The following is a 23,938-nucleotide window of genomic DNA, read 5'->3' as shown; positions in this document are numbered from 1 at the left end:
GGGGGCGTGACGGCTGTGGCTTCTCTACTAGCCAGTTTTCGTTTTCGATTCCAGACAAGAACATGCTGTTTCCTTTTCACACCTCATAATTTCTTGAGTTTGCCACCCTCACCTGTGCAATCAGGCAGCCAAGATTTCTCTGTTCTGACGTTACTTCCCTGAGGTTCCTTCCAGTTGATTCACTAACATCTTGAAATGCTGGCACATTCTCCAAAAGAAACTGCTCTCCTCTGTTTCCGGCGGCCTTGACGTGTGCCATCGGGTGAGTCTCCAGGGCTGCGTCTGCTCTGGAGGGTCTGTCCTGAGGGGTGGTTCTCCCTCCTGCCAAAAGAATCATGCCAGGGTGAGCAGCTGCCATTGTCTGAAACAGGGTTTCTCAACCTCAGCACTACTGACTTTGGGGCCGACAGTCCTGTGTTGGGGGGCGGTCTTGTGCATTATAGGATGTCCAGCATCATCCCTGCCTCTGTCTACCAGATGCCAGGTAGTTTCTTTTAGTTTGGGTTCCCCAGAAAAAGCCCTGAGACCAGGATTTCAGCACAAGTTACTTATGTGGGAGATGCAAGGAAGACTGCTGAGGGAGTGGGGAAGTGATAACAGCAAAAAACAGGTGCCAATAAAGGGTGTGCTCTCAAGCCAGCTGCCACTGAGTGACTGGAGTGTAACCCTGCTGGGGACCTCTAGGAGGCAGTGTTGACACAATCCTCCCCATCCTGGAGTATTCATATGCTACCACTGTCAGTCAGTGCTCATTGGCTGCTCCCACCCACCAGCACCTCTCCCCAGCGCCTTCCCTCCCAGCTGCACCCCAAAGTACCCCTTGGGACGCTACTCCACACAAGGGTCAGATCCATTAAGGTGAAAGCCTGGCGAGTGCTCAGATGATCAGACCCAGGGGCTCCTGCCTCGCACTACAAGTGAGGACCCTCCAACCCCCTTGCAAAAGTTGTCCCAGAATCCCTGTGAGCTTCTCTACACAGGTTGGCCCCCACTCTCCACCGAAAGGCCATCTTCAGTTGCGAACCACAGACCACACCGTTCTCTTTCACAACCACACTGTGGCCGAGGGAAGGCTTTGGCACTGCTGAGTTTGAAGCACAACCACTTAGCAGCTGTGTGACCGCTGGCACATTACTGTACCTCTCTGAACCTCAGGAGCTCCCACCTTCTGCTAAGCATTATAATGGAGACCCAATGAGAGTGGATACAATGAGTCTAGCGCAGTGTCAAGTGTCTAATTCTCTGAGTCCACTCATTCAACAAACATGTAACTAACTAATGGCACCCCTCCCTCCATTTGAAATAACAGTCCTACCGTTGAGTAACAACAATAACCAATGCAGCCACCTCTTGCCATGTGCGGGGCAGTGCTGTGCTTTCCATTCATTCATGTGTTCACTCACTTAACCCTAGGAGTAGGGAAACATCATCACCCCATTTTACAGAGGAGGAAACTGAGACATGGTGAGATGAAGTCACTTCCCCAAAGTCACACTGGGTACGTGGCAGAGCCAGGATGAATCTGAATTTATACAACCCAATTTATGTCTCTTCTCCTCAAAAACACACATCTCAAGATTTTCTGTGTTTAACAGAAGTACAATGGCCTTAAACGCAATTCAAAAGCACTGGGAATCCAGCTCACAGCTGCCCATGTTTCTTGACTCAGCTCTGAGATGAGTCCTTCGTGTGCCCGACAATAGCCACTCCTAATCGCTTCCAGAGGCCAAGAGCAAGCAGATGCTGGCAGCCACCTCCCTGCTGGTGGAGCAGATATTCAGCTGGAGTGGAGCTGGACCCATGTTCACAATCCGTGCCTTGTCCCCAGGGGAAGTAAACCCAGAGAAGCCAGGGTCCCAGACCCGTAGAGTGCACATGAACATATATAACAAAGCACAACATTTTCTATCACCCTCCATTTGCAGACTTTTCTGGCCAAGCATTTCTGCTCTCATTCTCTTCCCAGACATAATCAATGTGGTATTACTTCCATTTATTCACTCAGTAAATACCTACAGAGCCCCTACTGGGTGCCAGGAACTAGTTAGTCTCCAAAAAGCTGAATTCAAAGGAACTACTTATTCCCAGTTCTTATTCATTTCCCCTGAATCAATTCCTTCCAGAAGTCTCTTTTGGTCTCTGAAGAGGCCAGTACAATTAATTCTTCAGAGCATACAATCAGAAACCTTGAAAAGCTCAGGAACTCCCCGGGTAACCTGCCTTTTTTAAAGGAAAGACTTCTAGTTGGATCCTTTCAGATAAATCCAACAAGCCTGCCCTGGGGCAGCATATGAGGCCACTGCTTTTCCTTCCACAAGTCATCTCCTTTAATGCTTCTATCCTTCTCTCTCAGTTTGCGAGCTTTCTTCTCCCCCATGTCCCTTGGTCTCCCTGCCCCAACTCCAAAGCCACTTTCTCCTCAGCACCTCTCCAGGGCAGGAGGTTAATACCCAGTGTGGGTTTTTTCCCCACACCACCATGCAATTCTCAGACAAGAGCTGGTATCCTACCATTCAACTCGGTTCTGACTCTATCTACCTGGAGATAGCATCAGGTCCCACAGGTTAAGGGCTCCGTCCCACAAGACTGCCCCCACACACATATTTCAGGTGCCAATTGTAAATCCAGGTTGTCACCTGGGCTTCTGACCAACTGGCTATAGATCAGAGGTCCCCACAAACCCCTCCTTGGGTTCCATTAATTTGCTAGAGTGGCTCACAGAACTCAGAGAAATCGTTTACTTACTAGATTACCAGTTTATTATGAAAGGATGTAATTCAGGAATAGCCAGATAGAAGAGACGCATAGGGAGGTAGGGGGAAGGGGCACAGAGTTTCCGTGCTCTCTCTGAGCCCACGACTCTCTCTGAATCTCCATGTATTCACGAACCTGGAAGCTCTCTGACATTCATCCTTTTGGGTTTTTATGAAGACTTCATTACAAAGGCAGGATTGAGGAAATCACTGGCCATTGATGATAGAACGCAACGTGTAGCTCCTCTCCCCTCCAAGGAGGTTGGGGGTGTGGGACTGTACCAGGAATGGGGACGAAAACAAAATATATGTTTGTTATTATAAGTCACAGTATCACACTGCCCCTTTCCCACATCCTTGCCACTTCCTTCTTCCCAAACTTCTTTGGCTCTGTTACCGGAGAGCAGGCCCTACTCGGCGTGGTGTCCAGGTTCTTGGTATCTTGAGCAAAGAATTGAATGAGACACAGAAATACAGTGGTAAAGAGCAGTTTATTAGAAGCGAAAGTACACTCCAAAGAGATACCATAGAGCGGGCCGGGCGCGAAGTTGTGGTTCAAGAGCCCTCGGCTAGCGAGAGCTTGGGGGTTTTCTTTTCTTTTTTTTCTCTAGAATGGGTTACTCCTCTCCAGGTGTGGGACCATTTGATTGGCACCTGTGATTGACAAGAGGCTATTCCCTCATCTTTTTAGACTGCACATGTTCCTTCCCAGAATTCAGTCTGCTATAATTTTAATGAACTTTCAGGCATATGTATATTATAATGATGGTATAATAAGGCTAAGGTGAGATGAAGGTCGTTGTAGCCTTTACTGTGCAGGTGTGAGCGACTGGTCTAATCCAGTTAGGTGTTCTGTTTCCTTTAGGTTCCTCATAGTGGTTGATGGTTATGGTAGATAAGGAAAGGTTTGGGCAGGAGGGGAGGTCTTCTGGGTGTTCACTCTTCGTAGACCATGTTGGATGTGCAGGAATGCTACCTGACGTGTTTGGGCGTATGGGAGACCCAGTTCCTGTCTCTAACTGCCTGCCTTACAACCCCCTTGAGAGACGTGATCCTCATAAATCTCTATGGGAGGTTGAGGGACAGGAGAGCTCTTCTTCTGTGTCTGCTTCCTGCTGAGTGCGGCCGTTGTCCCTGCCTATCGGGAATTCACGGGACTCTCGCCCCGTCTTATCTTAGATGAGGAGAAGGGGGTCTCGGGATCCGCCCGGCAGGCCATGGTGACCTCTTTAGACGGATGTACTGGAAGTCTTGTGGGGGCATCATTTGTATCCCATCAGCCCCTAGATAAGGAGAGATAGATTTTGGTTAAACAGAGTTAAAAGTGTTGGCCCAAGAAATAGGCCCCAAGCCACTGATGCAAGGTGGCTGTGTGGTGGAAATTGTTTGGCTTCATGGAGCCTGTGGTCTTTTCTTCTGGTTTAACTGGTCATTCGGGTGGCGTTGTTCACCCAGGAGCGGGGCCACAATGATTGCAATCAATAAGCATAACTCACAGGTTCTGGGGTAATTATCTGAAGCAGGGGGCAGGATACTTCCTATGATTCAGGCTAGAAACAATCTTCCGTTTAAGATTAAAAAACGGATTTGGAAGGTAATTAAGATCAGGAACCTGCTCCAGTGTGGTTTTGTCGTCACTGTGGGTCCTTGAGGCTGGCAAAGTTTCCATTTCTTTTCTGTCACCTGGAGACAAAGTGGATTTTACCTGAGAATGGCAGGGCCATCTCCCCTGTTTTGGCAACTACCCTTGAGGGGGAGAGTTCATTTACTCCAAAGGAAGGTAAGGATCTGCGGCGTCCCAATGAAATGTAGGACTCAAGGCAGAGATCATCTTCTGCAAGGTGGGAAAGAAGCAATGCTGTGGAGGCTCGAAAATGGACCGAGGCTGCCGGCTGTCACTCAGGAGTGGCTCTGATGACCCATCTCAGGACTGTAAAGAGGGTCGGCAAACTACAGCCTGCAGGCCAAAATCTGGCAGCCACTATTTTCATAAACAAAGTTTTAGAAGAACACATCCATGCCCCTGGATTTCCATACTGTCTGTGGCTGCTTTTGTGCTGCAGTGACAGAGGTGAATTGTTGTGACAGAGACTGCATGGCCCGCAGAGCCTAAAACCAGGATCAACTTCATGGGCGTGCAATCCACAGGCCCTGGGCTTAGATGCCACAAGCTTGGTTTAATGCTCTACTGCCGCTCTCTTGACATTCTTACTCATTTTTTCTTTTTTTTAACAAGGGTCCCACATTTTCACCAAGTCCTGTAAATTACACTGCCAGACTTGCTTAAAATATTTGCTATCTGACCCCAAAGTTTGCTTGTCCCTCAACTTTTCCACTCCGTGACTGCCTTTCACTCTCTGCCTTAACGATTCTGGCCTCAGGAAGCTCACCCCTTTCTGAAACAGCCTGTTATATTTCTGGAAAACTGAGGAACCCTTCTTCCTGATACCCTCACTGGTAATCCTACCCGCCATCAGCATCACGGGGCCTACTATGAGCCGGGTACGAAGTTGAATGAAGCCAAATTCTTCCACTTCCTCACCTGTCCTTGGGACCATTCAGAATAAATCTCATCCCTTGAATGTCCGGAGATTGGAGTAATAGTCTTCTGTCTCTCTCCCCTGAATCTTCTCTTTCTAGCCCAAAATTGCTGTTTCTCCTAAGACATGTTTCAAGCTCTGCACCAGCTTACTCACCCTCTTTAGGTAGGATCTAGTTTCCCAAGACCCCTCTTAAATAGTCTGACCAGTGCAGAGTTGAATAAAACAGTCACCGCCATCTTTCTAGATGGTATATCTCTGTTAATACATCCTGAGATCACATTGTCCTTTTTGGGAACCATTCCAAAATTCTCCAAAATCTCTAGTAGGAACCAGGTACCAAAATCTGGTAAGAAGAGATGGGATTCTAATCTGTATTGTATAGATGAGTAAACTGAAGCTTGGAGGGTAGGGACCTGCTGATTGGCACATGGCCAATCACTCCCAGTTCTTCTGTCTCTGAACCCCAAGCTCTTCCCTTCCCCTAACCAAGACTCTTTGGGTCCTCAGTTTCTTCACCGAATGCAGAAACCAGGTCTCTTTCAGCTCTGGGATGCTGTGATTTGTCTTCTAAAAGCAGACTCTGCCAGCCAAGTAGCGAACAGAAAATAAAAGCCGTCTGCCTACATGTAAAACTCCTAAGAAAAACAAAACAGTTTCCTTTTCTACCATTCATCCTGGCCTTACTTATCTTGAAAACTTTCACATAAGTGATAAATCTTGCTGGTTAGTGGTAGCTTTAAATTTGACAGTTAATTGAGTCTTCAGATCAAAGGGCCACAACTTTCTCAGTAAGTCGGTCTATATCATCTTTCCTATTATTTCCCATTTTCACAGTCCAGAAATTTATGTCTCCCTGCGCATCCCATTTGCAAAGATTTTTCTCCCTCTCCCTTAGCAAGCCAACCAACAACAACAAAACGCCTTTACAAGAAGAACGGGGTGTCCTCCATAAAACCCCAGGCACAAAATGGGCTTTGGAAAGTCACTCTCCCTCCTTTACTGCGTCCTCATGTCAGAGCATCACCCTTGAAAGCTTTATCTTTCAGTGTGTTCTTCATAACAGTTTATCCATGGGTACACGGGTCTGCCAGGACCCCATTAGGTTTTCTCCCTGGGTGTGAGGATGCAGCAGGATCACCAGCCACATATGACAGATGAGAACACTGGGCACAGAGAAGGGAAATAGCTGCCCCAAGGTCACAAAGCTGGTTAGTGATGGGGCTAAGCAAAGACCTCATGATCAACGGTTCCTGGGTTAAGTGTTCTTTCTATCTATTATCCATCATCTTTGGAAACAGGATTGTCATAATGAAATGAGAGACAGCTCTGCCTCTGGCGTCTGGCTCTTTCCACTCTGTCTCTCTGAAAACAGTCATTCTTCTGGTCCAGCTGAAGTGCTGCCACCTCCAGAAAGCACTCCCTGGCTACCTCAGGCCACAGCATTTCTTTCCTCTGGAACCCAAAATGTGTATTAGCTGCCCCACAACCTTAGCCCTCAGACTGAACACCAGCTCAAGGCTGTGACACTTGCACGTGACAAAGGAACCAACTTACATGCACCACAGATGCCTTAGCATGACACAAGCACTCAGTGAACCTCAACAGACAGTAGTTTGCTGACTTCTACTTATCGCTCATGGTTCCAGTTACTATGACCATGGAACAAGCTACCCCAAAATTTAGTGACATAAAAAAAAAAAAAAATTGAATGCTCATGGATTCAGTCATTTATATATTCAGACAGGGCACAGAGAGAATAGCTTGTCTCTGTTCCATGATGTCTGGGAAGCTAGAAAGTATGAAGGTTTAAGGGTGACTTGCAGATGGGACTGAAGTCATCCAAAGTCTCATTTCCTCACACACCTGAAAGTCAATGTTGGCTGATAGCTGGGGGCCTTCGTTTCTCTCCTTGTGGTCTCTCCACATGGGCTAGTTTGGGCTTCCTCACAGTATAGCAACTGAGTTCCAAAGACAAGCATCCTAAAGGAGAGAACCAGGAAGCTGTGTCCTTCCTATGGCCTGGCCCAAGGTCACAAGCATCAGTTCTGCTGTGGTCTATGGGTGAGTAATCTAAACCCCTGCCCACATTAAAGGGGGAGTCATGGACCCATCTCTTGGTGGAAGGCATATCAGTCCCATTGTAAGAGCATCGATGTAGCCATATTTGAAATACACAATCTTCCAGAATCATTACTATTATCTGTTCCCATCACTTCTCCTGTAGGATGACTCTCTTCCAGGTGGCTTCCCCATTCCTTGTAACAACACTGCTGACCCCGCAGCAGCCCCATTTGGCTGCCCCAGCTTTTCAGCAGACATATCCGGTCTGGCAGCAGACAAAGCTCAAGCTGGGGCTCAGATCCCTGCCATCTTCCCCAGGAACACAAGCAACAACATTCTTTCTTTGTCCCAATCTCTTCGCAGGAAGAGGTGCACATCCCCAGGACCTAGGGGCCCCAGGCAGGAGGATTGGGGGGGAGGGGAGATCATTCCTAAGAGATTTAGCAACAGAGTTTTCTAATTGCCTGTCACTTACCCCTAGTGAGACCGTGGGGGCTGACAATGGGCTCCGCTACAAATCTGCATTTCTAGCCTCCGTTGCTAAGAGGTGTGGCCAATGAGAAGTAAACAGAAGTTGTCAAGTGGGACTTCTGGGAAAGTTTTCTAATGGAACTGACTCAGCTGGCAGATGCCTTTTCCTTCCCCTACCCTTTCTTCTTTCCTCTTGTCTAGACTCAGATACAATGGCTGGAAGAGCAGCAGCTATCTTATGAGGTGGCTTTGAGCATAGCAGAATAGAAAGATGGAGGTCTGCTATGGGCACCTAATGACATCATGTAGCCACCATAAAAGTTCTGAACTACCTATTTGTAATATGTGTGAGAGAGAAAAGGTCTTTACCTTGTACAAGCCACGATTATTTTGCATCTTTATGAGCAGCAAAGCACAATTACTGATAGAGCCCTTATCACCTCCAGCTTTTTGACCACTCTTTCTGCCTCAAACCTCACCCAGGTCCAATCACCAGTGATGTTCCTCACACACACAAGACCCTCTGCTGCTCTGAAGTCTTCAATGGCTTGAAGATAAAATCCATAATCTATAGTATGACATTCTGGATCCTTCACACCCAGGCCCCAACAGAGCCATATCTCCTGCCTTACCGCCCCCAGACAACCCCATGCTCCAGCCACCACGCACTTCTCAGCATTGTAGTTCATACTAGTCCTCTGATAGCTATAGCTTTCTACATGAAATGTTCTATGTGGTGAACTCCTGCTTGTTCTTAACACCTAATTCTAAAGTCACCTCCTCCAGGAAGCCTTCCCGAATGCCCTGAGAGTAAGCCACTGCCTCCTACGGACTTCTAAGGGAAGTTCTTTGTAAAATGCCTGTGATCTGCAGCACTTGCCAGGCTGTATTATAATTACTTATTTTTGATCAATCCGTCCCCCTGGACTGTGAATTCCTCAAGACAGAGACAGAGCCTGGGGGGTCTGCTTATCCCCAGCAGTTAGCAAATCCTGAACGAATGAGTAGGTGGATGGATGAATGGATGCCTACACCCTGACACCTGGGGATTCAGAATTTTCATTCTTCAAGTTGTAGAGCCTTCAAGTAGTAATGGCTGAGTTGGAAAAGGACACAGGAAAACTGAGCAGGCACCTCAGAGAGCTGCACCCCACTGACGCCCACACTGTGTCTGGGGCCCGTGGGTAACCTGGAAGCTGTCACAAGGGCCAGGACAAGGGGTCAGTGTTAATATGGACTCCACATCCATTCCACCCAGCATCAATGAGGCAGAGGAGGGTAGGTAACCCCATCAGTGGTGTCCTTCCCTGCCTCACCCCCAGCCCCACACCACACCACAGTCCATCAGCTCCCTGTGCAAGGGAAAAGCCCAGAAGTAGGGAAGGCTCAGCCCTGCACCAGGCCACCAAATAGCAGGGCTGGGTCCTAACTACTCTAATGCGAATCCCTCCCAGATAGCATTTCAGTTTCTTTATGAAGTTTTTTTCTCACATATGAGCTCATCTCCTCCTCTCAACGAGGGACAACAAAACCCCAATAATATTATTAGGGCCACTTTACAGGTAGGGACATGGTGGCCCAGAGAGGGGAGGTGTGCCCAAGCACACGTAGCCAGAAAGAGGCAAAGCTGGGGCCCAAACCCCCCCACCCCCTCCCAGAGGAGCTCCACCGCTGACACAGAGGGGCAAATTCCAGGACCTCACACCCAGAGCCAAGCTGCCTGGTGGCAGCAGGAGATGCCAGGCCCTCCACTCCTTGCGTGAGGCCCAGCGCCTGCAGCAGCCCCCTTTAAGGAGTGCTGGGCCTTCCAGCAGAGCTCTGGTCTTAATTTTAGCTTGGAGGCCTGCCACAGAGGCTTTAGTGAGAGGCAGGCTGAAGTTATGTGGGACAGCTGTCAGCTGGCATGCTGGGTGGGGCCTATTTAGCCGGCAGGGGCACAAGTCTGGGGACACTGAACTGGTGTCCCTGCCCCAAGTCGTTGCAGCCCCGGCCAGTCCCGGGGCTCACATCTGCTCCGCGGGTCCCCCAGCTCCGCGATGATGGCCGAAGAGCACACAGACCTGGAGGCCCAGATCATCAAGGACATTCACTGCAAGGAGATCGACCTGGTGAACCGAGACCCCAAGAACATTAACGAGGACATAGTGAAGGTAGGCTGGGCGGGCCTGTCCGGGTGCCGCCCGCCCGGAGGGTGTTGGTTTGCAGAGCACTGGGTGCTAGACAGGGGAGGGCTCCGCTCCACACACAGGCAGCTTCCCTGAAAAGAGCCTTGTTCCTCTTTTCCCAAAACCCAGCTGTGCACCCCGCAAAGACCCTTCACATACACAAGAGCAAAGAGTCACACACGTGTGACCCAGGCATTGACTGGGGGGGTGGGGGGGAGGCAAGTGACAAAGTCTTCACTACTCTGCAGCTCTTCCCATTCGCTCCTGGGCCTCAGCCCAGGATGAAGCGAGGTGGCCAACTTGGGTTCTTTTCTGTGCCAGGGGGCATTTCTGCGGTCCCCACAGGGTGCACAGGGCTAATCCCCAGAGGGCGGCTTCCAGCAGGGCTGGTGGCCCTCACAGGGCACTCACTCCCTCGGAGCACTGCCCAGTGTCCACCCACCAGGTATGGGAGCCATGCCCAGAGCTCACGCCAGCTGCCTGCCTGACCCCTGGTCCAGTGGCCAGACTGGGGCAGAGGCCTGTCAGAGGGCACTCAGGCCCCTGAAAGCGAATGCCCAGATGAGGATGGAAAACTTTCGGGGAGTCTCCCCCCGGCCACGCCTCTTTCCTCGCCTGGCTGCTTCTAGGCCCACACCTTCACTCCAGCTTCCATTGGTTACCTATAGGGAACTTCCTACAGCAGAGCTGCTGGAAGCAGGGTGTCCAGCCGCCTGCATCAGAACCACTGGAGGGGCTGTTAAAAGGGCAGTTGCCTGGGGCCTCCCAGGCCCTACTGAATGCATCAGAACTTCAGGCAAGCGCGATCCAATGGAAACATAACGCTTTATATGATCACCCTATGTAACTGTACATTTTCTAGCAGCCAGTGTTTTAAAAAGGAAAAGCAAACAGGTGAAATTAATTTTCATGATATTTTTTACTTAACCCAATATATCCAAATAGTATCATTAAAATATGTAATTGATATAAAACAGCTAGCAATGAACTATCGTCCAGTCTTTCTACATCTTCAAAATCCAGTGTGTATCTTAGACTTAGGGTGCATCTCAGTTCAGACGCCAAATTTTTATCAGAAATCCTTGCTCTGCGTTTAGATTTCATAAATGTACTGTGGAAATGGCCAAATCGATTCACGTGTCCAAATTGTTCCAAACATTCTCCAAAGCTTCCCAGTCATAGAATTGAGTAACAGCTTTTACATTTTAATTAAAATTCAACAAAATTTAGAATTCTCCAGTTGTACTAGCCACAGGGCAAGCTTTCAAAGCTCACAGCCACTGGATAGGTGGCTGTGAGCTAATGACTTGTTCTAAAGCACCTCCTTCGTTGCCTTCCTTCAATGGGACACCTCCCATGCTAGAGAAAGTCTAACTTCTCTCCGTGGCTCTCAAACTCCAACACACCAGGATCCAGCCACACCCACCAGAACATACTCCTGTGTCTATGCCAGGGCCACCCACCTCCTCTCCTCCACATGGTGAATGCCCTGCTTGGCCTGCAAGACCCAATTCAACCGTCACCTCCTCCAGGAAGCCTTCCCCAACTCCTCCAGGCAGTCAGTAGCTCCCTCCCCTATGCCCCCACTTCACTCTGGGCATTTCCTCAGAACAGCTCATATTATTCTATTATTATGTTTATACATACATATATACATGTGTGTCATTAGTAATGGAGACGAGGTGATTACAGCACAGTGTGAAAAGTACTGCAAAGGGGAAGTTGAGGAGCAAATTTTGCAAGCTGAAAACCACCATGCAGACGTCAAATAGTATTTGTCCTGGTTTGCACAGTGTGGCCTAGAGGGAATAGTCCTGGACTTGAATTTAACAGATCTGGTTTCACATCCAGGCTCTTCTACCTAAAAAAGATGGCACTAGGCATGTCTCCTAGGTTTCCTGAGCCTGAATTTCCCCCTATAAAATGATTATAATATCGTTTACCTCCACTGGGTAAACGCAATAGAAATAAGATGAGAGGGTTAAATGAAACAAGGGATTCGAAAATGCCTAACACGGCGCCTGGCACACAGCAAGCACATGAGCAACATCAGCTGAGAGGGAACCTATAGGAACTTGCAGGACAAGAGAAGAAGCCAGTGCCAACTTCTACACCCGGGGCCCCTCTGGTGGCCCCTAGCCAGCTCCTGGGGATGGAGAAGAGGACCCCAGGGGAGAATGTGGTTTCCAAAGGAGACCCACAATAGGTGACAACTGGAGAGCGGCCCTTGGGTCCTACTGAGCCAGGACTGAGCTAGCTCCAGGCTCCAGGCTCAGACTATGACCCGAGGGAGGGATGGGAGGCCACACAGATGCAGCTGCTCATGCACCCTCCCCGGGGGCTGAGCCCCAGAAAAAACATCCCTCACGAGGGAAGCAAGAGGCCTGATAATCTTGCTGAGAGGAGATTATTACTTGGTATATTTATCGAACAGTCGCTGGTTTGGGGAGTTATTTGACTTTTTCTTTCTTTTGTTTTCAATGAGTGACAAATGAAAGGTTTGAAATTTAGAACAGAGATCTTAAAATGGAGTCAGATAAGTACCACAAACAGGTTCGATCAGACTTCAGGTGGTACAATGGTCTGTGAGAGACTCCAGATAGGAAGGAAGGAAGGAGAGAGGAGAGATTGGATCACCAAGCGTCTTTCATCAACTGGGGAAAAGACAAGATGGAGGGAGAGGGAAGGAAAAGGGAGTGAGGTGGGGAGAGAGACAGGGGACGAGATGAAGTCCCAGGAGGCACCTGCCAGGGGTGGTGTCACATGTGGTAACAGGCTCCACGTGGGCTAGGATGAGTGACACAGGAAGATGCTGGAATAAGACTGGATGCAGACCGAAGTTCCGGTCGCAGCCCTGATACTAACTTGCTGTGTGACTCTGGGCAAATTCCTTTCCTCTCTGGGCCTGAGTCTCTGGTATAGATAGTGGCTGGCTGCTGAGGTTTCAAACAGAAAAGCCAAGGATGAAGAGTAGCAGATAGACCCACTGTGTCTGCGGACTTGACCCCCAGCAGAGGAGAGGTGCTCCCTTCTGACTTTCCAGAGTCAAAACTTCCCCAAACTTCCCCAAGCAAGGCCTGGGGCTGCCTTTGAACCCAGGCTGGAAAATGAGTGCTAAGACAGAGGGGGAGGCCTGTACAGTCCAACAGACTTGAACTTGGTCTCCAAGGCTCAGAGCTGGGCCTAGGAAAGAGGGGAGGCTCATGGGGGACTCGAGCTGAGGAGCTGGGGTAGCACACCCCATTCCCTTTGCCCCCCACCATCACCACCGTTTGTGGAATATTGATTCCATGGATCAATACTGACTGCCTGCTACACGCCAGCTACTCTGCTGTCTCAGAGGAGGTGGGGATGAGCAGGACAGACGCCTATGCCAGGCTGTGGTGGGGGGGGGGAATCTGTGCCAGTGGTCCCCTGGGCTCTTTAGCTCACTAGTGAAGACACCTTTCCCTTCAGACCCACATTGTAAAGCCTCCAGCCCTCTTCCCCCTGCATTCCTAGGACCCCAGCCGTACCCCAAAGTCCTCCTGAGTTATTTCTCAGAGGGCTCAGGGCTGTCTCATCAACAGCCCGCTTTCTTCCTACCTCACATGTACCGTGTTTCCCCGACAATAAGACCTAACCGGAAAATAAGCCCTAGCATGATTTTTCAGGATGACATCCCCTGAACATAAGCCCTAAGGCATCTTTTGGAGCAAAAATTAATATAAGACCCGGTCTTATTTTCGGGGAAACACGGTAGGCACCCAGGCCCTAATGCAGTGACGCTTGAGCCCAAAGGCTCATGCAGGTCCTTGAGTTTCTGGCCCCAACTGGTCTCTCCTTGGACACTCAAAGCTAGCCCTTCAAACAGAGCATGGGACAGATATGATCCTAACCCAACATTCTAGATTCCATCCCACCTCAAACCTATACCTGCCACCAAACACCCTCCTCCTGCAGAAAAACACACAAGCAACACCCTTTGCTTACCAGCTCAGGCTGCAGACACCTAGAGGGTCTGGTGGACTACCAGTTCTACAAGCTCTGCTCCCAGGTCGGGCCCATCTGGACACCCTGTTGCAGAAAGATAAACTTGACCTGGTTCTTCCTCCGTTTTCTTGAGAAGAATCCAACCTGACAGAGGAGATGAAACTAAACTAATGAGAATAGTAATGGGAGGTGCTAAATGCCATAAATTAGTGCCAACTGAAGTGTCAACAGGATGTCAAGGGAGGTTAAGGAGGGAGGCATTACTTTTATATGGGAAAACCAGGAGCCAGCTTCATGGAGAGGTATTAGCCAAGGTACATTTAAAAATGGGAAAACATTTAAATGTGGAAAGAGGGAATAAGGTTTTCTAAGTAGAGGAAACAAAATAAGCAAAGGCCACAACACTGAGGAGAATATTGGGCAAAGTTGGCAAACGTCAGGGGTGGGTATTGCCTCTTCACCACCTGTGTCCATGGCAGACATTACTAATAGATCACAGCACTTTTCCAGGAAGCCCTGGACCGTCAGCTTGGCGGAGTTGGGACACAGATGAAATCTCTTTGCTACTCTGTCCACAGGAGAAAAATGGGACTAAGACAAATTACCTGAAAGGGAATTTGTGGGAGAGAAGGCAGAAGGGGCAGGTTAAAGTTGGATTATGAAAGGTCATCCAACCTGCCAGTCATTCCTCATTGGCAATTCCTTCCTTTCAGAAATGTCTTACCCTCTGTCAAGTACTTCAAGGAAGGGTTACATTAGACTAACTCACACTGAGGTATTTATGACTTAGTGTTATGGGGACTTCTGAGTATCAACTAGTCTAGAGTTCTTCAAAAATCTGGTCCACTTTCTTGGGGAGCCTGTTAAAATGCAAATTTGTGGGCCCTGCCATCAGAAATTCTTATTCAGCAGAACTGGGGAATGTTTTGTACTTTCAAGGGCAAACAAGTCCCCCTTATCCAATAGAAGATAAACCTGGAGTCTATTATCACCAGTTTTCCCTAAAGACAAACTTATCTATTATATCAGTTATCTATTGCTGTGTAACAAATTACCCCAAAACTCAATGGCTTAAAGCAACCACCATCTAATGATCTCTCAGTTCTGTGGGTTGACTACGCTCAGCTGGGCAGCCTGCTGGTCTCACCGGCATCTCATGCAGCTGCAGTCAGATGGCATCTGGGGCTGCAATCACCTGGGGCCTCTACTGAGCTGGAACATCCCAGATGGCTCACTCATATGCCTAGCGCTTTGGCTGGAGGGTGGGGCTCAGCAGGGATGCTGGGATGGCTGGGCCTCCAGCTCTGTGTAGTTTGGGGCCTCTCCTTCACATGGCCTCTCCTCCAGTCTCTAGAGAAGGGTGTAGCAATGGACTTCCAACCCCACTGGTCTCTAAATCAGGGGATAAAAGTGGACTTCTGATATGGTGGCTCAGGGCTCCCAAAAGCAGAAGCTGCCAGACCTTCTTAAGGCTTAGTTCAGGAACTGGCACAGTATCCTTTCTACCTCATTCTGGTGGTTAAAGCAAGTCACAGGGCAAGCCCAGACTCGATATGGATGATCATGACTAATTGGGGGTTGTCTTTGGAGACTAGCCAGTCACCCACCAAAAGCTGGTGCACAGTGAAGCTTAGAACTCAATCCAAGGCTGTTTCCAGTGCTCTCCATTCCACCTGCACCCACTTTCCTGAAGACAGAGCCTGAGAGTGCAGAAGAGACATGGGAATAGATGGGAAAAAGGGCAAGGACAGGGCTTATGAGACCTGATGGGAGTTCTTCTGACAGGGGCCTTTCTCTCACCCTGAAATGCTCTGTTATCCTGCTCTCTTTGCAGTTCTTTTACATAAACCTAAGTCCCTTTAAGCCCCGGCCCAGGTGTCCCAGGCCCCTCCCCACCACCCCCATGGGGTGCTCTGGACCCCAAGCTCCAGTGAATCCCTGAGCCCCTCCTCCCACCCTGAGAATCAGCCTGTGCTGTGTTCCGTGCCTCAGCTCCTGATGGGGTACCCAGTCCTGTGATGACCCTGGTCAGGGAGATGGCAGAGGAAATTCAGGCACAGGAATTGACGTCAGGCCAGCTTAGGCTCCACCTTGCTTGTCCCTCACCTGCTGGGTGAAATGCTAGATATAACGTACATGGCCAGAAACTGACATCCACAAGTGCCAAAGTGTGGCCATTACTAGGGTGATCCCCGATTGCACAGAATTCTGTTTATGTTATGACCAATTATGACACAAGAAGGGAAGCTTTGCCATTTTTGCAGCTGTTGTGCTGCAATCTCCTCATTTTAACGTCCTACTTTATAGGCCAGTGCTTTTCAAACCATCTGGGTGAGGACTGGTTTTATTATTATTATTCCAATCTCTTTGTGCACCAATACTTTTGTAAAATTTAATAAAAATTACTAGAAAAATCACATGAAAAAATAGACATCCACGATGTGAGCTCCAATTTTTATTATTATCAAATAACTTAACAATAATTATTAAATAATAATAAAAATTATTATTTGAATAATTTCATTTAAATTATTTGAATAAATAATAAAGAATAAATAATAAAAGATAATAGTGAGTGAGAAAAGTAAGACCCAGCAAACCTAAACCACCCCCTTGGGTCTTCTGACTCTAAAACTAACTCCATGTCCCGAGGGATCACAGCCCAGCCCTCTCAGTATAGAGTTAAAAACAAAAACAAAAACTCCCAGAGGCCCAGAGAAGGAAAGCACCATGCCCAAAATCACATAGTAGTAACTCAGCGGTCAAGTGCGGGCTAGAACCAGATGTCTATCTTCCTGCCTAGAGCTGTTTCCCCCACCACAGACACCCTATCTGAATAGTCCAGTGCCCTGGATGCCCAAGGACTGAGTCATGTGGGACTCTGGGGGAGGTATTTTTGACAGGGTGTGGCTTTTGGCCTCCCCCGCACACCCCCCCAATCCTCTGGCAATGCTTGCCTTGCTGATCTGTACGTTCCCTGCCCTCTTGCAGACTGCGGGGGCTGCAATGGCTGGTTCTGAGTAATCAACTGGCTCTCTTGCTGTTCCAAAAATAAATATGGCAGAGAAGGGGACACCAACTGAATGAGCAGCCCAGCCCCTCCCTCCAGCTGCACACCAAGCCCTGAAGCTCAGCCAGTGGATGCAGACCCTACCCCACCACCCTCCCTGAAAAAGCTATCTCACCTCCCGCTTCTGGAAATGAATTAAGAAATGAAGTCACTGTTGCTTCTGATACACTGGCATGACTGCCTAGAGCTGCCTGAGCTGGGTCTTATAAATACATCTCCCCAAACTAGCGCGCTATGACCAAAGTTGTCTCCATGCTTAATCCAAGTTAGGGGAACAGCTGTCCTCCCAACACAGCCCATCCCTCGGAGGGCACATTTTCTGATTCGCAGAAAACAGAGCAGTTGCCCCATGCATCGCCCCCAAAGGCAATCATTGGGAAGAATTCAAATGTCAGCACCAATGGCTGCTGCAGGAAAACGATAATTAAAAGCCACAACCAAGAGATCCTTGGGGGTAGGATTATTACTACCATAAGCAGAAAATGCAGGAAAGAGGACTCTGTCCATCTTATCAGCACCGGCTGAGGTACGCGTGTACACACATACACACTAGGTAGGCTAGAGAGTTCTCATATTTGTGATCTGGGATGTCAACAGATTTTCTGAGATATATTTTCCTACGACCTTCAGAGCAATTGAACAAATAATTACCATCACTGAGCACCTACCACACTGCAGGTATTAATCATTGCCCAAGAGGTAGTGTGCCTAGCACACAGTGGGTGCTTCATAAATACTTGTTTGGATGGATGGATGGATGGATGGATGGATGAAAAATTATTTCTATTCCTCATACAAGGTTGTAAGAAATAGCAAACCCATTTTAAAGATGAGGAAATGAAGCCCAAAGAGGTTATCTGCCAAAGTCACTCAGATCAGCAATTGCGTTGGGGTGCAGACCTACCTTTGGGACTCCAGCTTCCTGGTGAAGAAAGCACTCTGTAACAACCACCACCAGCAGCAGCATAATTCTTAATCAGGTGTTCTGTGCCAGGCAGCGTTCTGAGTATTTACATGTCTTAACTTATTAACCCTCTGACAAACTTTATGAGATCAGTCTAGGAAAGCGAGGCATAGAAAATCTAAGTCACTTGCTGCAGGTCATGGAGCCAATAAGTAACAGAGCCTGACTCAAACCACAACAGTGTGACTTCAGTCAGGGCTCTTTGCCCTTCTGTTGCCTCTTAGGGGCCAGACACAAATAATCAAATGTGTTAAATGAAGGAATATTCTAAGATAAATGAACAAAGCAGGCGGGGCTGCAAAGGGGCTGCGGGGAAAGTGCTGACTGCTGGGAGCAAGGTAGGTGGCTGGAAGAAGAGGCTGGGGGCTGTGCCTTGGGGCAGGTGTCTGGCTGACAAGGACCAGACCTCAGAGGGGGCAGCATCTACCTGTGGGTCTGACCCTGCCTAGGGCAATGGGAAAAGCTTAGCCTAGAATCAGGATGCCTAGATTCAGTCTGGGCCCTGCTTCCCTCCTCGGGCCCGACTGCCCACCTGTAGGGTGAGGAGGCAGGGCTGGGTGACCTGTGAGTGGGAGGGCACTCTCGTAAGGAACAGCCATAAGAAAGGCAGGAGAGGCCACAGGTGCTCAGTGGGAGAGGGAAGGAAGGAGGGCGTGCCTGCTGGGACAGAGGCAGGGAGGCGTGTCTCTGCCCAAATGCCTCCTTCCTCTGGCAAAGTTCCTGGGGCTGCAGCATGCTCCAGAAGCCGGCCTGGGTGCTATGAGGCATCAGGCACAGGCCAGGGCATGGGCCACGATGGAGGACGGGCCGGCTGCAGATATCAGGACACCTCAGTTAGTTGGTTCCTGGACCCAGGAGCTTGAACCTCAATACTTATGGTAGGGGTACCCAGGTCAAGGTTGGAATGGTCCCCTGGCCTATATTCCTCAGCTTCTTGGATTTGAAAGCTCCCCCAGGAATCAGCAACTCTGGATTTTTGCCCCGTATAAACCAGATGTAGAAGATGCCAGCCCTTTCCATCCACATTCCCATTAGTCATTCCCCAAACAACTTGGGCCCTCTTTTCTAACTATCTATGACACATCTTTTCCATGTCTGCCTCCAAATCCCAGTCCCCCAAATTCCCAGCCAGCCACCACCTCCTGGAAGCCCTCCAGGAAGAAGTGCCATCCTTCCAAGGAGACCAGGACTCTGTTCCTATTCTTGTCCTGTCATCCAGGGGGCTTTATGAGAGTTAAGTGATTGTCACTGAGCACCAGCAGAGAATGCTGCAGGCTGAGGGTCCTGGAAGACTTGACTCCCTGAGTCAGCTTTTCCACATCACCTGCAGCCTGAACTCTCACCCTGTGAACTTTGTTCCCCATTCACAAACCACCCTAGGAAGGGCCTCATCCTCAGCTGTCCTCAGGGGGGTCCAGGAATCTGAGGCCTGGCGCAGGAGCCCAGGATCTATTCATGAGAGAAAAACAGGACTCAACCTTGTACATACAACCCAGTTATGTCCACTCCCTCCCCCAAAATAGTTATACTGGAAAGAAAAGCGCCAAAGCAATCTTTTTAGTACTAGAGAAATACAAATCGGAGATGCTTTCATTTTCTTTTTGCTATTCCCTTAACTTTCTGCAATGTGGCTATGATATTTGATAATGAAAATCAATTTTAATAATAACGTTGTGCATGGAGGAGAGAATCCCCTCCCCCTCAACAAATGTGGGGAAGGGGCCCGCCCTGGAAAACTATACGTTTGAACTGTGCCCCGCCCCCGCCTCCATGGGGATCCTTCTCCCATTAATCTGATTAGCTGTGCATTCATTCATTCAACTTTTTAAAAATGCCCCAAGAACACTGAAGATGGTCACTCCCCCCATTTTACAGATAACGACAGCTAAGGCTTAGGGATGTTAAATGACATCACATATAAAGCAGCTAGGACAGTACTGACTACATAACAGGGACTCAAGAAAGGTTAGTGAAGTGACGTGGCTAGAAGTCATCTTTTTCTTCAACTCCACTGACCAGATTCCTACTCCCCAAATGGGGCCTCAGTCACCATTTCAGAGGGATGCGTGTATCGGATTCTCTGAGTGCCCATGTTCCTTCCAGCTGCAGAGGAGGCCCGTGTGGGCAGTGAGGGGAGGGACACTGAAGTCCCTGCAGGACTAGGTCAAGGGAAACAAGTCAGCCTCCTCCACATGGTGCTTCAGGCCAGCCAGCCACACTCAGACACCAGACTCCTCTACCAGCCAGGATGGCGTGGCCCCTGCTTGGCCACATGCCAGACCCTAAAATAACTCTCGGAGCTGTGCACCTCTCTCCAACTCGCTGCCACCACCCCAAAGCAGGCTGCCACCAGGTCCCGCCTGGACTCTTCATGGCTCCCAGCTTGTCCACACACACACACACACACCACGGCCCAGCCGCAGCGGCCAGAGCGAGCTGCTCCTGCACGAAGGCCTTCAGAGGCTGCCCAGCACAGGACGTCGTCCTGCCTGCCTCCCCAGCCTCACTCCGCTGTCTGCGCTTGGACTCAGCCTTCTGGAAGCACCTGCATCTCCCTGAGAACACACACTGACCTGGCAGCTCCTAGCAGTTACTGCTCCTCCTGCCCTGAGCACACTTTTCCTGCCCAAACCCTTCCCTCCATCTGGCTGCCTTCAGATAAGAGCTTAGCTGGACGACTCTTCCTCCAGGGAGCCTTCCCTTTCCCCAGGCTGAGTTCAATGTCCCCTGGTGAGTGCACACCGCCCCCCACCCCGTCCTTCCCTTACCCGAGCGCTTTGATCACTGTGCTACACCTGCCCGCCATAAGCTCTGGGATGGCAGGAACCTTTGCCTACCCACCATCATAGCAGCAGGCACCCCATTCATCTTTTCCAACTCCCTAGGATCATCAAATAGAACCTGAGAGCCATGGCTCTAGGCCTGCCTCTGACTTACTGTTGGCCTGAAGCGCGTCCCTCAGCCCTCGGGCCTGCTCACCCACCTGCAAGGCGAGGGGTTGAGCCCGCTGCTGGCCCTGCAGAGCCAGTCCCCAGGGGTGGGCCCCGGGCCGGCAGGGCTGGGAACCCTGCAGGGGGTCCCGACACTCACAGTGAAGGCTGAGGAGCAGGTGGGTGGTGCTGTGGTTAAGGATGCCCTTCCCGCCCCTGCAGGTGGATTTTGAGGACGTGATCGCAGAACCTGTGGGTACCTACAGCTTTGACGGCGTGTGGAAGGTGAGCTACACCACCTTCACCGTCTCCAAGTACTGGTGCTACCGCCTGCTGTCCACCCTGCTGGGCGTCCCGCTGGCGCTGCTCTGGGGCTTCCTGTTCGCGTGCATCTCCTTTTGCCACATCTGGGCCGTGGTGCCCTGCATCAAGAGCTACCTGATCGAGATCCAGTGCATCAGCCACATCTACTCACTCTGCATCCGCACCTTCTGCAACCCGCTCTTCGCCGCCCTGGGCCAGATGTGCAGCAACATCAAGGTGATGCTGCGGAAGGAAGTGTAACACCAGGTGGGGCCAAGGGGGCGCTGGGCAGGGGAGTCAGGCCAGGCTGGTCCCACGGTACTGCTCCCCGGGGGCTGCTGGGGAGCTTTCTCTGTGGGGACTGCTGCTTCCCCCCAAGACAGGAGCACAGAGTTTTCTGAAAGCCAGAAAGACAGAGCCACCACAGAAGCACAGTGGCCCTTCCCTCCACCCCCATCCCACCACGATGTCCCCGTGACCGTGCACGAGGCAAGATCATTTGTTAAGAGGCAGCTACTGCAAGTCTTTGCGTTCATGTGTACTGTAACAGCACAAACCAGCACTCAGTTCCCACCCAGGGTTGACCTGCCCACACGCGCCACCCAGGAAAGCCACCGGTGACTGTCGGTGTTGGGAGGGTGGCTCCAATAAAGGGTTTCGGCTGCATCTGGACAATGCTATGTTTCATGTGTCCGTAAGGTGAGTGTGTGTCCTGATCAGCTCCAAAAATATACTTCGCTGCCCTGAGAAACAGAAGCGGGGCAAGTTGGTTGGCCCTTCTCTTGGCCATATCCAAGACCGGGAGCAGAGTTTGGTTTCTCTTGGGATTTTTCTTGTCGCCTGCATACCCGCTCCCCCTTGTTCCTTAGGACACGATCTCCCACTGACTTCTGCTCCCCCACGCCAGCTAGTGGTCACCAACAGAAGCAAATGGCCCTTGGGCTACAGGGGGAGGGGGACTCCCCCTGGTACCGCTGAGGAAAGGGCCTGGGTTACAACATCTCGGAACCTTCCCCAGGGCACCCCAACCCCAAGGCGTCTGCATTGCCACTCAGCATATGGACACCATCAGCCCTGAGAGAGGTGATGAGGGCATAAGGTCCAGCATGTGTGTGTGTGTGTGTGTGTGTGTGTGTGTGTGTATTCACGTTGAAAGTAAGAGGCAACAGAAAGGGCATGTCCCCCCTCCTCCCCACCCCTGGGGGAGAAAAACACACAGCAATCTTAGTTCTTTGGGGGTAACTGTGTTATCAGAACTCAGTCCTCAAACACAGGAGGGGGTGGCTTTTGTGGTTAAATTTGTTTGGGAAGTGCTATATAGTCTCTTCAATGTCTATTTTCAATAGACATTATACTTTGAGAAGTCCTACAGTTAAAAAAAAAAGTATCTTGTTTAGGTCAGTGTCCCAATATCCCACAATTTTATTCACCTTTCCTTTCATGCAACACCCATTTAAGTATCATAAAATGAAGGTGCCACGGTGCTTTTCAGGTTTTCAGAGCCATCACCTCATCGGTGCCTGTGAGCCCCTCAAGGGCTCAAGGGGGGTGTGGTGAACGGGCCACACGTGGACTGGGAGACGCACACCAGCCTCGTTCTCCTAGTTCTCCTGCTTCTCCTCCTAGTTGCCGTCTTGGGCCTCAATTTTATCAGCCACAAAATGATCTCTACCGTCCATTTCAGCTCTAAAACTTTTTTTTTAAAGTATCTTGTGAAATTTTCAAACACAGAGGAAAGTTGCAAGGGTTTGCTGTGAACACCTATATCGCCACGATCTAGGCTCCACAATGAATATTTTATTGTTCCAGCTTTGCCTCATCTTTATATACCAAGCTTATCTTTATGCATTTTTAAAGAACCTGCCGGTATCAGTATATTTGGCTCAACACGTCATCATTCATCCCTTAGTGTTCTCGAGATGAGACAGTTACAGCCCAGAGAGGTCAGCAAGCTTGCTCAAAGGCGCACAGCGAGCCAGCATCCGCTTTGCTTCCAGCCCACATTGTCTTCTCCAGCCTGGGGCTCGTCACATTCTCCAGTGGATTCAGGAGCCCAGGCTCCTCCTGATGAAAGGGACTATAGCCAGTATTACTGACATCCTCCTCCAAGGGCCTACCCTTCCAAACACCTCTTGAAACCATTAGGCCATGAGTTTCAGACTTGGAATCTTGGGTTATGCACAGATTTTTCACCAGCTTGGCATTTGCTAAAACCTGATTTGATCAAAACTCCAATTCTTCAAGCTCACTGGGCGCAGAGTATGGCAGGTGCTCAATTACCTGTGCAGTTCACAGAAGTGGAGAAAAGACACACTTTCTGACGCATGTATATCTGAGGAGATCTGTTCCTCCCAGGAACGCCCGTCGGAGGTAGGACACAGAATGGCACCCTGGGGGTGTGATGCCAATGGGCCACAGGAGAGAGGTGGAGTTCCGCTCCCTCTTGTAAGCTGCGTCCGGGTCATCAGGGACTCTCGCTTAAAATGCAGGTTTGGGGCCCCAGCAATTCAGTAGTGGCACCCAGGAATAAACACAAACCCATTTGATTTCACAGGCGGCCCCTATATCCCACTTGAGGAAACACGTGTTAGGGTCCCCTGAAGAGGACAATCTAAAAATCCTATTATCTCCAGAATTAGACTGTGGCGCACAGTGGGTGTGGCCACTTCACAACAGAGGTTTATTCCTGGGACTTAGAGCATCTTC

The 23,938-nt window shown here is 49.8% G+C and overlaps 1 protein-coding gene across 1 annotated transcript; it reads left to right on the top strand.

Annotated features, from left to right (window-relative positions):
• The first annotated feature begins 9,678 nt into the window (after positions 1 to 9,678).
• CAV3 (caveolin 3) lies at positions 9,679 to 21,898 on the top strand. Its single transcript, XM_019748245.2, has 2 exons — positions 9,679 to 9,978; positions 21,152 to 21,898. Exons 1-2 carry the CDS (start codon positions 9,865 to 9,867, stop codon positions 21,491 to 21,493), a joined length of 456 nt encoding a protein of 151 aa, XP_019603804.1. The 5' UTR covers positions 9,679 to 9,864; the 3' UTR covers positions 21,494 to 21,898.
• Positions 21,899 to 23,938: the final 2,040 nt, after the last annotated feature.

The sequence above is a fragment of the Rhinolophus sinicus genome, linkage group LG10 (genome assembly GCF_036562045.2).
Source record: "Rhinolophus sinicus isolate RSC01 linkage group LG10, ASM3656204v1, whole genome shotgun sequence".
NCBI lineage: Eukaryota > Metazoa > Chordata > Mammalia > Chiroptera > Rhinolophidae > Rhinolophus > Rhinolophus sinicus.
Note: the sequence above shows the minus strand (reverse complement) of the source record. Positions and strands in the feature narration are given on the sequence as shown.

Bases quoted from the DNA above. Each gene is read 5' to 3' on its own strand.
- CAV3 (XM_019748245.2), top strand. From the start codon at position 9,865: ATGATGGCCGAAGAGCACACAGACCTGGAGGCCCAGATCATCAAGGAC. The intron at 9,979-21,151 runs GTAGGCTGGGCG...CCGCCCCTGCAG, and splicing joins TTAACGAGGACATAGTGAAG to GTGGATTTTGAGGACGTGAT.